Source organism: Clinocottus analis, unplaced genomic scaffold, assembly GCF_023055335.1.
Source record: "Clinocottus analis isolate CAN_PGR_092001 unplaced genomic scaffold, fCliAna1.0.p SCAF_53, whole genome shotgun sequence".
NCBI lineage: Eukaryota > Metazoa > Chordata > Actinopteri > Perciformes > Cottidae > Clinocottus > Clinocottus analis.
In genome coordinates, this window is record NW_027176211.1 from 143,947 (window position 1) to 158,946 (window position 15,000).

Sequence of the window (15,000 nt, forward strand, 5' to 3'; positions counted from 1 at the left end):
ACATCAAGTACACAACAAGAACACATCAAGTACACAACAAGAACACAACAAGAACACATCAAGTACACAACAAGAACACAACAAGAACGCAACAAGAACACATCAAGTACACAACAAGAACACAACAAGAACACAACAAGAACACAACAAGAACGCAACAAGAACACATCAAGTACACAACAAGAACACATCAAGTACACAACAAGAACACAACAAGAACGCAACAAGAACACATCAAGTACACAACAAGAACACATCAAGTACACAACAAGAACACAACAAGAACGCAACAAGAACACATCAAGTACACAACAAGAACACAACAAGAACGCAACAAGAACACATCAAGTACACAACAAGAACACATCAAGTACACAACAAGAACACAACAAGAACACATCAAGAACACAACAAGAACACAACAAGTACACAACAAGAACACATCAAGTACACAACAAGAACACAACAAGTACACAACAAGAACACATCAAGTACGCAACAAGAACACAACAAGAACGCAACAAGAACACAACAAGTACACAACAAGAACACATCAAGTACACAACAAGAACACAACAAGAACGCAACAAGAACACATCAAGTACACAACAAGAACACATCAAGTACACAACAAGAACACAACAAGAACGCAACAAGAACACATCAAGTACACAACAAGAACACATCAAGTACACAACAAGAACACATCAAGTACACAACAAGAACACAACAAGAACGCAACAAGAACACATCAAGTACACAACAAGAACACAACAAGAACGCAACAAGAACACATCAAGTACACAACAAGAACACATCAAGTACACAACAAGAACACAACAAGAACACATCAAGAACACAACAAGAACACAACAAGTACACAACAAGAACACATCAAGTACACAACAAGAACACATCAAGAACACAACAAGAACGCAACAACAACACATCAAGTACACAACAAGAACACAACAAGAACGCAACAAGAACACATCAAGTACACAACAAGAACACATCAAGTACGCAACAAGAACACAACAAGAACGCAACAAGAACACAACAAGTACACAACAAGAACACATCAAGTACGCAACAAGAACACAACAAGAACGCAACAAGAACACATCAAGTACACAACAAGAACACAACAAGAACGCAACAAGAACACATCAAGTACACAACAAGAACACAACAAGAACACAACAAGAACACATCAAGAACTCAACAAGAACACAACAAGAACACATCAAGAACACATCAAGAACACATCAAGTACACAACAAGAACACAACAAGAACAAATCAAGTACACAACAAGAACACAACAAGAACACAACAAGAACACATCAAGAACACATCAAGAACACAACAAGAACACATCAAGAACACATCAAGAACAAGATTTCATGGAACCTCATCTCCTTACTCTATCTCTAAGGCTGAGCCCTACAGAGGAACCTCATCTCCTTACTCTATCTCTAAGGCTGAGCCCTACAGAGGAACCTCATCTCTTTACTCTATCTCTAAGGCTGAGCCCTACAGAGGAACCTCATCTCCTTACTCTATCTCTAAGGCTGAGCCCTACAGAGGAACCTCATCTCCTTACTCTATCTCTAAGGCCGAGCCCTACAGAGGAACCTCATCTCCTTACTCTATCTCTAAGGCCGAGCCCTACAGAGGAACCTCATCTCCTTACTCTATCTCTAAGGCCGAGCCCTACAGAGGAACCTCATCTCCTCACTCTGTCTCTAAGGCCGAGCCCTACAGAGGAACCTCATCTCCTTACTCTATCTCTAAGGCCGAGCCCTACAGAGGAACCTCATCTCCTTACTCTATCTCTAAGGCTGAGCCCTACAGAGGAACCTCATCTCCTTACTCTATCTCTAAGGCCAAGCCCTACAGAGGAACCTCATCTCCTTACTCTATCTCTAAGGCTGAGCCCTACAGAGGAACCTCATCTCCTTACTCTATCTCTAAGGCCGAGCCCTACAGAGGAACCTCATCTCCTTACTCTATCTCTAAGGCTGAGCCCTTCAGAGGAACCTCATCTCATTACTCTATCTCTAAGGCTGAGCCCTACAGAGGAACCTCATCTCCTTACTCTATCTCTAAGGCTGAGCCCTATAGAGGAACCTCATCTCATTACTCTATCTCTAAGGCTGAGCCCTTCAGAGGAACCTCATCTCCTTACTCTATCTCTAAGGCTGAGCCCTATAGAGGAACCTCATCTCATTACTCTATCTCTAAGGCTGAGCCCTACAGAGGAACCTCATCTCCTTACTCTATCTCTAAGGCCAAGCCCTACAGAGGAACCTCCAGAAGTCTCTGAGGGTCCACTGGTCCATTAACATGTTTAATATTCTAACAGTCAGGATAATGGTTCTAGTGGTCTACTCGGAACTTGGATTGGATTGGTTTGGTCCTGGGTTCCTGTTTAGGGTCCAGGTTTTAATTCTTGAAAAAGAATATTTGAGGTTGTTTGAGGTTCTGACCTGGACAAAGATGGGGAAGATGAGGGTTTTGGGTTCCAGGGTAACGTCGGTTCCATAGGCAGAGCAGGGCCGATGTGATTGGATGATGGTGCAGTTCTGGTAGTTGCCGTAGTCACCGGGCGGGGCTGATGCAGAGGAGGTGGAGAGGGGCGGGGGCAGGGTGGAGGTGTAGCCTCTGAGAAGTCGCCCTGACGACCCGGGTGGAGGGTCGTGGAGGAGGTTCTGACCTCTGCTGGGATGAGTCCGGTACAGACGTCCTGGGGATCGACAACACGGAACATCAGTGTTTCATAAACGTTTTCAAAATGCTCCTCACGAGTGATGGACAGCTGTTACCGATCGCTCCGTCACCGCCGCCATAAACCGGCTGCAGCAGCTGAAACACAGAGACAGAACACCACTATGAAGACTGTTAAAGAACCGTGTTGGACAGAACCAACAACATCGGCTTCAGGGTTCTTGGTGTGGGGGAAGCTTCTCAGTAAGAGAATCAGCCGGCTGAAAGGTTTGCGTCATGTTTGAAGGTAAAAGGTTGTGTGTTGGATTCTAGAGAAGCATCATCAGTAATGTTCTAGGGTTTGTTCTACGTCAGCTGAAAGGTTCTGGTGTGGGTTTTGCTCAGGTTCTGTCTGTGATAGGGAGACACACTTTGACTCACCTGTCCTCCTGAATTTACAGGTGACAAGATGATGTAATTGTCTCCGTGTGATGATGTCACGCGGGTGCCCTTCAGCGTGGAGGTATGAGGTGAGTACTCTTCCTCTGGCTCCTCCTCCTTCCTGTCCCTCCACAGAGAACCCAGAGCCTCCAAACCAGACCGGACCCCTGACCCCGGAGCCCAACGGCGGCCATGCTTGCCTGGGGTGGGGTGAGGCAGCAACTTCCTGCCTGTTGTCTAGGAGACCATGGGGAGACAGTCACTTCCTCTTGTGACCAGCACGTGACTGTTTGTTTAGAGACTCACCTTGCCGTGTGTTGGTGGGCGGAGCCAAGCTTCACCTCCCGTCCTGAGCTCAGGTAACCCTCTCCACACCACCACCACGATCTGAGAGGAACAGCTCCTGAAACACAGGACTCATGTTGATGGAGCATATTAAATACTATAACTATAACAACTATAACATCTCCATATATTATTCAAATTAGAGTATCAAATCAAAATAAATGGGCGTAAGTCATGATTAAATATCTACATGTTTTCTTTCTTTTTAATTGGTTCAAAATGTAAACCGAAGCTGTTTAATCTGAGATCAAATGAACCTTCAGACAGGACGGAGGGCAGCTGAGACCCACAAGTAGTACGTCAAACTGTGAGGGGGCGGGGCTACCTGATGGCGTTGGCGAGGTCCACACACTTCCAGGTCTCCACAGGAAGTCCATTCAGCTGCAGAACCGAGTCTCCCTGACGGAGACCAGCGCGGTGAGCCGGACCTCCTGCAAACAGACTGAACTGAAGGTTCTCTCCTCACAGCATGTATATATATATATATATATATATATATATATATATATATATATATATATATATATATATATATATATATATCCACACATTCCTACAGTTTGGACCAATGACAGACCAGCAACGGACTGGAATTTAACAGTTTCTCACCCGGGTCGACGGCTTGGACTTTAACTGGACAGTCTGAGAAGATCGTGAATCCAAAACCATCTTTTCCTCGAACAACACTCACCTGGAGGAAATAATGAGGACAGACTGTGAATCTATAGGTTACGGGTACACATACAAGACCATGTACTGATACTTGTACACACATTTACATGTACATATGCATACAGCCATTAATCCTGTAGCTGCTGATACATAACACCACTTCTGTCTTCATTACTGTTGACTTCATCAGTGAAGTTCATGATGTTCATGCTCTCCAGAAGATGAGTGATGTTCATGTTCTCCAGAGGATGAGTGATGTTCATGTTCTCCAGAAGATGAGTGATGTTCATGTTCTCCAGAGGATGAGTGATGTTCATGTTCTCCAGAAGATGAGTGATGTTCATGTTCTCCAGAGGATGAGTGATGTTCATGTTCTCCAGAGGATGAGTGATGTTCATGTTCTCCCGAGGATGAGTCATGTTCATGTTCTCCAGAAGATGAGTGATGTTCATGTTCTCCAGAGGATGAGTGATGTTCATGTTCTCCAGAAGATGAGTGATGTTCATGTTCTCCAGAAGATGAGTGATGTTCATGCTCTCCAGAGGATGAGTGATGTTCATGTTCTCCAGAAGATGAGTGATGTTCATGTTCTCCAGAGGATGAGTGATGTTCATGTTCTCCAGAAGATGAGTGATGTTCATGTTCTCCAGAGGATGAGTGATGTTCATGTTCTCCAGAAGATGAGTGATGTTCATGCTCTCCAGAGGATGAGTGATGTTCATGTTCTCCAGAGGATGAGTGATGTTCATGTTCTCCAGAAGATGAGTGATGTTCATGTTCTCCAGAAGATGAGTGATGTTCATGTTCTCCAGAAGATGAGTGACGTTCATGTTCTCCAGAAGATGAGTGACGTTCATGTTCTCCAGAAGATGAGTGACCTTCATGTTCCCAAGAGGATGAGTGACGTTCATGTTCTCCAGAAGATGAGTGATGTTCATGTTCTCCAGAAGATGAGTGACGTTCATGTTCTTCAGAGGATAAGAGATGTTCATGATTTCCAGAGGATGAACCCTGTCGACCAAGACTGGGTCTCTGTTACCATGCCTACAGGAAAGGTTGCGCTCTCCTGAGAGTTTTCTCTCCACAAAGGAAGTTAAATGTCCCTGAGCTCAGACTGACAGGCTGATATTAAATCCAGCAGTGAGGAGGTCTTAAAGAGACGGCTGATATTTAAACACAGTGATGGATGTGGAACACAAAGTGACCTCGCTGTGACATCATCTCTTCCTGGTTCTGGTTCTGGTCCTGTTACAGATTACTGGTCCTGGTCCTGTTTCTGGTCCTGGTTCAGATTCCTAGTTCTGGTTCTGGTCCTGTTTCAGATCACTGGTTCTGGTCCTGTTTCAGATTACTGGTTCTGGTCCTGTTTCTGGTCCTGGTTCAGATTCCTGGTTCTGATTCTGGTCCTGGTTCTAGTTATGGTTCTGGTTTTGGTCCTAGTTTTGGTCCTGGTTCAGATTCTGGTTCTGGTCCTTGTTTAGATTCCTGGTTCTGGTCCTGGTTCTGGTTCCAGTCTTGGTTTAGATTCCTGGTCTTGGTTTAGATTCCTGGTCTTGGTTCTGGTTCTGGTTCTGATCCTGGTTCTAGTAATGGTTCTGGTTTTGGTCTTAGTGTTGGTCCTGGTTCAGATTCTAGTTCCGGTCCTGGTTTGGATTCCTGGTCCTGGTTCTGGTTCTGGTTCCGGTCCTGGTCCCGGTTCCGATTCTGGTGCTAGTTCTAGTTATGGTTCTGGTTTTGGTCCTAGTTTGGGTCCTGGTTTGGATTCACGGTCCTGGTTCCGGTTCTGGTTCATAGTTTACACTGATTGGTGTGTTGTTCCTCTCCTCCAGTCAACACCGTGGGCACAAACTGCCGGTGGACAGATGATGTCATGAGAGGAGATCCCAGATAATGATTCCATCGTATTATTGTTATTGTCGTGCATCATCCACTTCTTCAGCTCTGGGAAGCCTGAGAAGAGGCCTGAAGGCAAAACTCAGGGAAAACAAACACACCGGTCAAGTTTGTCTTTGAATAACAGAGTGTTTGTGTAGCCTGTTCACACAGACACGCACATGAAGACACACACATACCTACACACACAAATACACACAATGACTCACACACAGACAGACACACATGCAGACACAGACACACACACTTACACACACACATATGCAGACACACACACACACACACAGAGATGTCTCAGTGTTTCTGCTGAACAGTGTTAACAATGTCCTGACACAAAGCAAAACAGTTGTGGGCCGTCAAACACAGTCCAGCAACAAACTGAACATGAACCAAAGAAGGAGTGGTTTGTCCCTCACAGGGACCCTTACTACTGAACATGGACCAAAGAAGGAGTGGTTTGTCCCTCACAGGGACCCTTACTACTGAACATGGACCAAAGAAGGAGTGGTTTGTCCCTCACAGGGACCCTTACTACTGAACATGGACCAAAGAAGGAGTGGTTTTCCCTCACAGGGACCCTTACTACTGAACATGGACCAAAGAAGGAGTGGTTTGTCCCTCACAGGGACCCTTACTGCTGAACATGGACCAAAGAAGGAGTGGTTTGTCCCTCACAGGGACCCTTACTACTGAACATGAACCAAAGAAGGAGTGGTTTGTCCCTCACAGGGACCCTTACTACTAAACATGGACCAAAGAAGGAGTGGTTTGTCCCTCACAGGGACCCTTACTACTGAACATGGACCAAAGAAGGAGTGGTTTGTCCCTCACAGGGACCCTTACTACTGAACATGGACCAAAGAAGGAGTGGTTTGTCCCTCACAGGGACCCTTACTACTGAACATGGACCAAAGAAGGAGTGGTTTGTCCCTCACAGGGACCCTTACTGCTGAACATGGACCAAAGAAGGAGTGGTTTGTCCCTCACAGGGACCCTTACTGCTGAACATGGACCAAAGAAGGAGTGGTTTGTCCCTCACAGGGACCCTTACTGCTGAACATGGACCAAAGAAGGAGTGGTTTGTCCCTCACAGGGACCCTTACTACTGAACATGGACCAAAGAAGGAGTGGTTTGTCCCTCACAGGGACCCTTACTACTGAACATGGACCAAAGAAGGAGTGGTTTGTCCCTCACAGGGACCCTTACTACTGAACATGGACCAAAGAAAGAGTGGTTTGTCCCTCACAGGGACCCTTACTACTGAACATGGACCAAAGAAGGAGTGGTTTGTCCCTCACAGGGACCCTTACTACTGAACATGGACCAAAGAAGGAGTGGTTTGTCCCTCACAGGGACCCTTACTACTGAACATGGACCAAAGAAGGAGTGGTTTGTCCCTCACAGGGACCCTTACTGCTGAACATGGACCAAAGAAGTAGAGCTCAGGGCTCAAAAGGTTCAAATAAAAGCAACACACTAGTTTTTACTTCATGACAGAATTTGTAGCATAATGTGATTAATCACAGTCATCACAGAAAAGAAATGTTGCCCTAATAAATACCCCCACACACACACACACACACACACACACACACACACACACACACACACACACACACACACACATATATATATATATATATATATATATATATATATATTTAACGTCTTCAAAGTTAATGTGATATTTATATGAAACACGACGAGTCCAGGACTCAGACCTGAGGCAGATTCTGTCCGATGCAGACTCGACACAGACGATGGATTGTGTGCATGACAGCAGACCGGATCGATGGTTCAAATCCTGCACGTCCACCCGTCCATCTCCAGGTCCAGGTCCAGGGTTCGATCCGGTCCGGTTCAAATCCAGAACAGTAAAGACAGATCCAGGTCTAATCCAGGTCCAGATTTACAGAAAGAGATACAAATTGAATCTGAGTTTTCCACAAAAGCAGCTCAGATTTATTAGATCCTGGTCCAACCCAAACTCCACTGGAGCAGTCAGGTGTGAACCAGGTCCAGATCTACAGAACCAGAACTAGATGTAACCCTGGTTGTACTTCAGGCTCAGACCTTAGAGGAGAAGAATCCGGACTAATCCAAATCCAGTTTTACAAAACGAGTCCTATCAAGCTTTACAGAACCAGGTCTGACCGGGTCCAGCTGGTCCAGGTGAACCAGTATGAGGCTCTAACAGTCTGCTGCTGTTGAGAGCAGAGGTCCGGACGTGTCTTATCGCACGGATACACCAGTGTTGTTGTGAGTCTGTGTGTGTGTGTGTTTCCTGCTATTCTTCTGACTGATGGTTCACACACACACACACACACACACACACACACACACACACACACACACATTTCCTCTCCCCGTGTGACTGTACTGCTCTGGCCTTTGATGGTCTGCAGCTCGTCGCTCTTCAACTGTGGACCGGGTCCAAGTTCTGACCCTCTGTAGACCGGGTCCAAGTTCTGACCCTCTGTAGACCGGGTCCAGGTTCTGACGCTCTGTAGTCCGGGTCCAAGTTCTGACCTTCTGTAGTCCGGGTCCAAGTTCTGACCCTCTGTAGACTGGGTCCAGGTTCTGACCCTCTGTAGACCGGACAGTGGTTGGCGTGTGGTTTGGACACACAACGTTGTGTCAGCTGTTTGAAATGAACCACGCAGACTTTATGGAACAACACGGACAAGAATTGGATTTCCTCCATCAATTATATACTTATTCTAATTATAACGCTGCGCCTCCCAAAGCTCTCACCGGCGGTCCACTCCAAGTCCAGACTGAACATTAATCACATGTGCAAAACCTGCACTTTAAGTCAGGATCACTTCTGGATCTTTACTCTTCTCTCAAAGAGAACTTTCCTCACATCACAAGATGTTCAGGTCACTTGTTCAAGACAACACAGACTTTTACCAACGAGGAAGAAAAACTGAACTGAAAACATGAAAAGCACTTATTGCTTTTGTATAAAGTGAATCACCTGCTGGTCTTTAACATCTTTAAGGTAAGAAACAGACTGAAAATGGACCAAAGAAGGAGTGGTTTGTCCCTCACAGGGACCCTTACTACTGAACATGGACCAAAGAAGGAGTGGTTTGTCCCTCACAGGGACCCTTACTACTGAACATGGACCAAAGAAGGAGTGGTTTGTCCCTCACAGGGACCCTTACTACTGAACACTGTTTATGTTGTTCCCTGATAAAATACTAATGTTTCTTCTGGTACCTGGTTATTTAACATACATCTCTCAGGCAAGGTTTAAAGGGATCTTAAAAAGCATACTTTCCTAGCCTTATTGTAACACGTATTCTTACGAGTAGCAGCTCAAAACCAGACAATTTTTTAATTTTTTTAAGTAATAATATTAAGTTATTTGAATTAAGCCTTTTGATTCGGCCCTTCACAACGGTCCCAATGCCTCATGTGGCCCCTTGGGACACCCGCACAAACTTGTCCTCTGAGGGACCAATCTGAGCTGTAGACCATGACTTCAAGTCTCGATCCTTGCTGGTTGAGGGTTCAGAATCAGGTTTGGGTTCAGTTCAGGGCCGGTTGTTCAGGTTTTCTGGGTTATGGGTCGTTACCCAGTAACATGAAGAAGAAGCTTCCCTCTATAATTCATCACATGTGAATCTTTAATGACTTTTTAAAGAAAAACACACAGTGTTCTGTTACCGATCACAACATCTCTGTTGACAACATCTGAGCTCCAAAACGCACAAAAACTGCTTCACACAAAGCGGTCAGTCAGAATAATGTTGCTCTCTTGCGCCACATAGCGTACACAGGAAGTGGTACAAAGAATCTCAGCGTCTTCATTATTAAATACATTCTCAGCAGCTAATATCCAGATAAAGATGTAAAAATGGAGATACACCTGCATGGATTCAAAGATACACCTGCATGGAGTCAAAGATACACCTGCATGGATTCAAAGATACACCTGCATGGATTCAAAGATACACCTGCATGGATTCAAAGATACACCTGCATGGAGTCAAAGATACACCTGCATGGATTCAAAGATTCACCTGCATGGATTCAAAGATACACCTGCATGGATTCAAAGATACACCTTCATGGAGTCAAAGATACACCTACATGGATTCAAAGATACACCTGCATGGATTCAAAGATACACCTGCATGGAGTCAAAGATACACCTGAGGTGTATATGAAGGTACCAATGATGAGTTATGTGGAGTTATCTATGAAAAAGTATATGAAGGTATCTATGAAAAAGTATATGAAGGTACCTGTGAAGAAGTATGTGGAGTTATCTATGAAGAAGTATGTGAAGGTACCTGTGAAGAAGTATATGAAGGTATCTATGAATAAGTATATGAAGGTACTTGTGAAGAAGTATGTGAAGGTACCTGTGAAGAAGTATGTGAAGGTATCTATGAAGAAGTATATGAAGGTATCTATGAAGAAGTATGTGAAGATACCTGTGAAGAAGTATGTGAAGGTACCTGTGAAGGGGTATGTGAAGGTACCTGTGAAGAAGTATGTGAAGGTATCTATGAAGAAGTATGTGAAGATACCTGTGAAGAAGTATGTGAAGGTACCTGTGAAGAAGTATGTGAAGGTACCTGTGAAGGGGTATGTGAAGGTATCTATGAAGAAGTATGTGAAGATACCTGTGAAGAAGTATGTGAAGGTACCTGTGAAGGGGTATGTGAAGGTACCTGTGAAGAAGTATGTGAAGGTATCTATGAAGAAGTATGTGAAGATACCTGTGAAGAAGTATGTGAAGGTACCTGTGAAGGGGTATGTGAAGGTACCTGTGAAGTCGTATATGAAGGTACCTGTGAAGAAGTATATGAAGGTACCTGTGAAGGGGTATATGAAGGTACCTATGAAGAAGTATGTGAAGGTACCTATGAAGACGTATGTGAAGGTACCTGTGAAGGGGTATATGAAGGTACCTATGAAGAAGTATGTGAAGGTACTTCTGAAGAAGTATGTGAAGGTACCTGTGAAGAAGTATGTGAAGATACCTGTGAAGGGGTATATGAAGGTACCTATGAAGAAGTATGTGAAGGTACCTATGAAGAAGTATGTGAAGGTACCTGTGAAGGGGTATATGAAGGTACCTATGAAGAAGTATGTGAAGGTACCTATGAAGAAGTATGTGAAGGTACCTGTGAAGGGGTATATGAAGGTACCTATGAAGAAGTATGTGAAGGTACTTCTGAAGAAGTATGTGAAGGTACCTGTGAAGAAGTATGTGAAGATACCTGTGAAGGGGTATATGAAGGTACCTATGAAGAAGTATGTGAAGGTACCTGTGAAGGGGTATATGAAGGTACCTATGAAGAAGTATGTGAAGGTACCTATGAAGAAGTATGTGAAGGTACCTGTGAAGGGGTATATGAAGGTACCTATGAAGAAGTATGTGAAGGTACTTGTGAAGAAGTATGTGAAGGTACCTGTGAAGACGTATGTGAAGCTACCTATGAAGAAGTATGTGAAGGTACCTGTGAAGGGGTATATGAAGGTACCTAAGAAGTATGTGAAGGTACCTATGAAGAAGTATGTGAAGGTACCTGTGAAGGGGTATATGAAGGTACCTGTGAAGAAGTATGTGAAGGTACTTGTGAAGAAGTATGTGAAGGTACCTGTGAAGAAGTATGTGAAGGTACCTATGAAGAAGTATGTGAAGGTACCTGTAAAGGGGTATATGAAGGTACCTATGAAGAAGTATGTGAAGGTACCTGTGAAGAAGTATGTGAAGGTACCTGTAAAGGGGTATATGAAGGTACCTATGAAGAAGTATGTGAAGGTACCTGTGAAGAAGTATGTGAAGGTACCTGTGAAGAAGTATGTGAAGGTACCTGTGAAGGGGTATATGAAGGTACCTATGAAGAAGTATGTGAAGGTACCTGTGAAGGGGTATGTGAAGGTACCTATGAAGAAGTATGTGAAGGTACCTGTAAAGGGGTATATGAAGGTACCTATGAAGAAGTATGTGAAGGTACCTGTGAAGAAGTATGTGAAGGTACCTGTGAAGAAGTATGTGAAGGTACCTGTGAAGGGGTATATGAAGGTACCTATGAAGAAGTATGTGAAGGTACCTGTGAAGGGATATGTGAAGGTACCTATGAAGGGGTATATGAAGGTACCTATGAAGGGGTATATGAAGGTACCTGTAAAGGGGTATATGAAGGTACCTGTGAAGAAGTATGTGAAGGTACCTGTGAAGAAGTATGTGAAGGTACCTGTGAAGGGGTATATGAAGGTACCTATGAAGGGGTATATGAAGGTACCTGTAAAGGGGTATATGAAGGTACCTGTGAAGGGGTATATGAAGGTACCTGTGAAGGGGTATATGAAGGTACCTGTGAAGGGGTATATGAAGGTACCTGTGAAGGGGTATATGAAGGTACCTGTGAAGGGGTATATGAAGGTACCTGTAAAGGGGTATATGAAGGTACCTGTGAAGGGGTATATGAAGGTACATGTGAAGGGGTATATGAAGGTACCTATGAAGGGGTATATGAAGGTACCTGTGAAGGGGTATATGAAGGTACCTATGAAGGGGTATATGAAGGTACCTGTGAAGGGGTATATGAAGGTACCTATGAAGAAGTATATGAAAGTACCTGTGAAGGGCTATATGAAGGTACCTATGAAGGGGTATATGAAGGTACCTATGAAGAAGTATGTGAAGGTACTTCTGAAGAAGTATGTGAAGGTACCTGTGAAGAAGTATGTGAAGGTACCTGTGAAGGGGTATATGAAGGTACCTATGAAGAAGTATGTGAAGGTACCTATGAAGAAGTATGTGAAGGTACCTGTGAAGGGGTATATGAAGGTACCTATGAAGAAGTATGTGAAGGTACTTGTGAAGAAGTATGTGAAGGTACCTGTGAAGACGTATGTGAAGCTACCTATGAAGAAGTATGTGAAGGTACCTGTGAAGGGGTATATGAAGGTACCTAAGAAGTATGTGAAGGTACCTATGAAGAAGTATGTGAAGGTACCTGTGAAGGGGTATATGAAGGTACCTGTGAAGAAGTATGTGAAGGTACTTGTGAAGAAGTATGTGAAGGTACCTGTGAAGGGGTATATGAAGGTACCTATGAAGAAGTATGTGAAGGTACCTGTGAAGGGATATGTGAAGGTACCTATGAAGGGGTATATGAAGGTACCTATGAAGGGGTATATGAAGGTACCTGTAAAGGGGTATATGAAGGTACCTGTGAAGAAGTATGTGAAGGTACCTGTGAAGAAGTATGTGAAGGTACCTGTGAAGGGGTATATGAAGGTACCTATGAAGGGGTATATGAAGGTACCTGTAAAGGGGTATATGAAGGTACCTGTGAAGGGGTATATGAAGGTACCTGTGAAGGGGTATATGAAGGTACCTGTGAAGGGGTATATGAAGGTACCTGTGAAGGGGTATATGAAGGTACCTGTGAAGGGGTATATGAAGGTACCTATGAAGAAGTATATGAAAGTACCTGTGAAGGGCTATATGAAGGTACCTATGAAGGGGTATATGAAGGTACCTGTGAAGGGGTATGTGTGGCGGTGTTGACTCACCGGTAGTTGCTGGGTGCTGCTGCTCTCTCGGGTTGTCTGACGCCGGTTGGTGTCGACACACAGCGTGGAGACGTAGCGGCTGCAGGTGGGGTTGGTGGGGTCCAGGCCGTGGTTTGTCAGCACTTTGAGTCCAGCGGTGGTGGGGATGTGGTTCAGGTTCGTATCTGAGGTGGAGTCTGAAGTCCTGCTGAGTTCTGCTGCCAGCAAATAACCAGCATCATCTTCATTGTCTGCTGCGTCGTCCCACGACCAGGCAGTGGTCTTCCAGAACATCCTGCCTGTTCTGAGACCAGACCAGGAGAGCAGAGGAGAGACCAGGAGAGACCAGACCAGAACAGGACAGACCAGAAGAGACCAGATGAGACCAAACCAGGACAGGTAGTCGTGTGTCACAGTTCAACCTGCAGCTGGCGACTACAAGCTGAGATGAAAGCTGAATCTGAACCAACAATGAGCAGAATGTGGTTTTCTTTCATGAGTGTCTGAAAAAGCCCGTTTAATGTCAACTGCTTGCTAAAAACTATTTGAAAAAAAAATCAAACTGAAAGAGTTAGACTCTATGACACGCTGAGTGAAGTTCAATAAAGAAATACTGCTGCCGATACGACTGAGAGTACTACTGATACTACTGCTCGGTCTCTCCGGTGTGATCGGCAGAACGAGAGTCACATCTCAGAGAGGAAGAGGGGAGGGGTTTCCACTTATGGTGGATGTGGTGAGGAGGGGGGGGGCATCGTTACCGAGCAGCTTCTCATCACCATGGTAACCCTGTGGACCCCCAGGGAGAGAGAGAGAGAGAGAGAGAGAGAGAGAGAGAGAGAGAGAGAGAGAGAGCAGGAGTCAGATTTAATCTATATACGTGTGTGTGTGTGTGTGTGTGTGTGTGTGTGTGTGTGTGTGTGTGTGTGTGTGTGTGTGTGTGTGTGTAACCAGGACAAAACCTCTGGTTATTTAAAGTAAAGTCTATGCTTCATGTGTTAAAGCTGCATTCTCTCTCCTGACCACCATGGGGCGACTCCTCTAGTTGTATAGAAGTACGCAGGGCCTATCAGAGGACAGCTCCACAATAGAGCCTATCAGAGGACAGCTTCACCACTGGGCCTATCAGAGGACAGCTCCGCCACAGGGCCTATCAGAGGACAGCTCCGCCACAGGGCCTATCAGAGGACAGCTCCGCCACAGGGCCTATCAGAGCACAGCCCCACCACAGGGCCTATCAGAGGACAGCTCCACTATAGGGCCTATCAGAGGACAGCTCCACTATAGGGCCTATCAGAGGACAGCTCTGCCACACGGCCTATCAGAGCACAGCCCCACCACAGGGCCTATCAGAGGACAGCTCCACTATAGGGCCTATCAGAGGACAGCTCCGCCACAGGGCCTATCAGAGCA

General features: G+C 44.9%; 1 protein-coding gene across 1 annotated transcript in view; it reads right to left on the reverse strand.

The window, feature by feature from the left end:
- LOC137803312 (regulator of G-protein signaling 3-like) overlaps positions 1–14,095 on the reverse strand; it is a 19,784-nt gene extending 5,689 nt beyond the window's left edge. The window contains exons 1-8 of the mRNA XM_068601644.1: positions 13,609–14,095; positions 4,104–4,185; positions 3,820–3,925; positions 3,456–3,552; positions 3,150–3,386; positions 2,828–2,867; positions 2,492–2,748; positions 2,281–2,300 (exon numbers count right to left, since the gene is read on the reverse strand). Coding sequence (XP_068457745.1) covers positions 2,281–2,300; positions 2,492–2,748; positions 2,828–2,867; positions 3,150–3,386; positions 3,456–3,552; positions 3,820–3,925; positions 4,104–4,185; positions 13,609–13,881 — 1,112 coding nt within the window. The 5' untranslated portion in view covers positions 13,882–14,095. The remainder of the gene's footprint in view (positions 1–2,280; positions 2,301–2,491; positions 2,749–2,827; positions 2,868–3,149; positions 3,387–3,455; positions 3,553–3,819; positions 3,926–4,103; positions 4,186–13,608) is intronic.
- Positions 14,096–15,000: the final 905 nt, after the last annotated feature.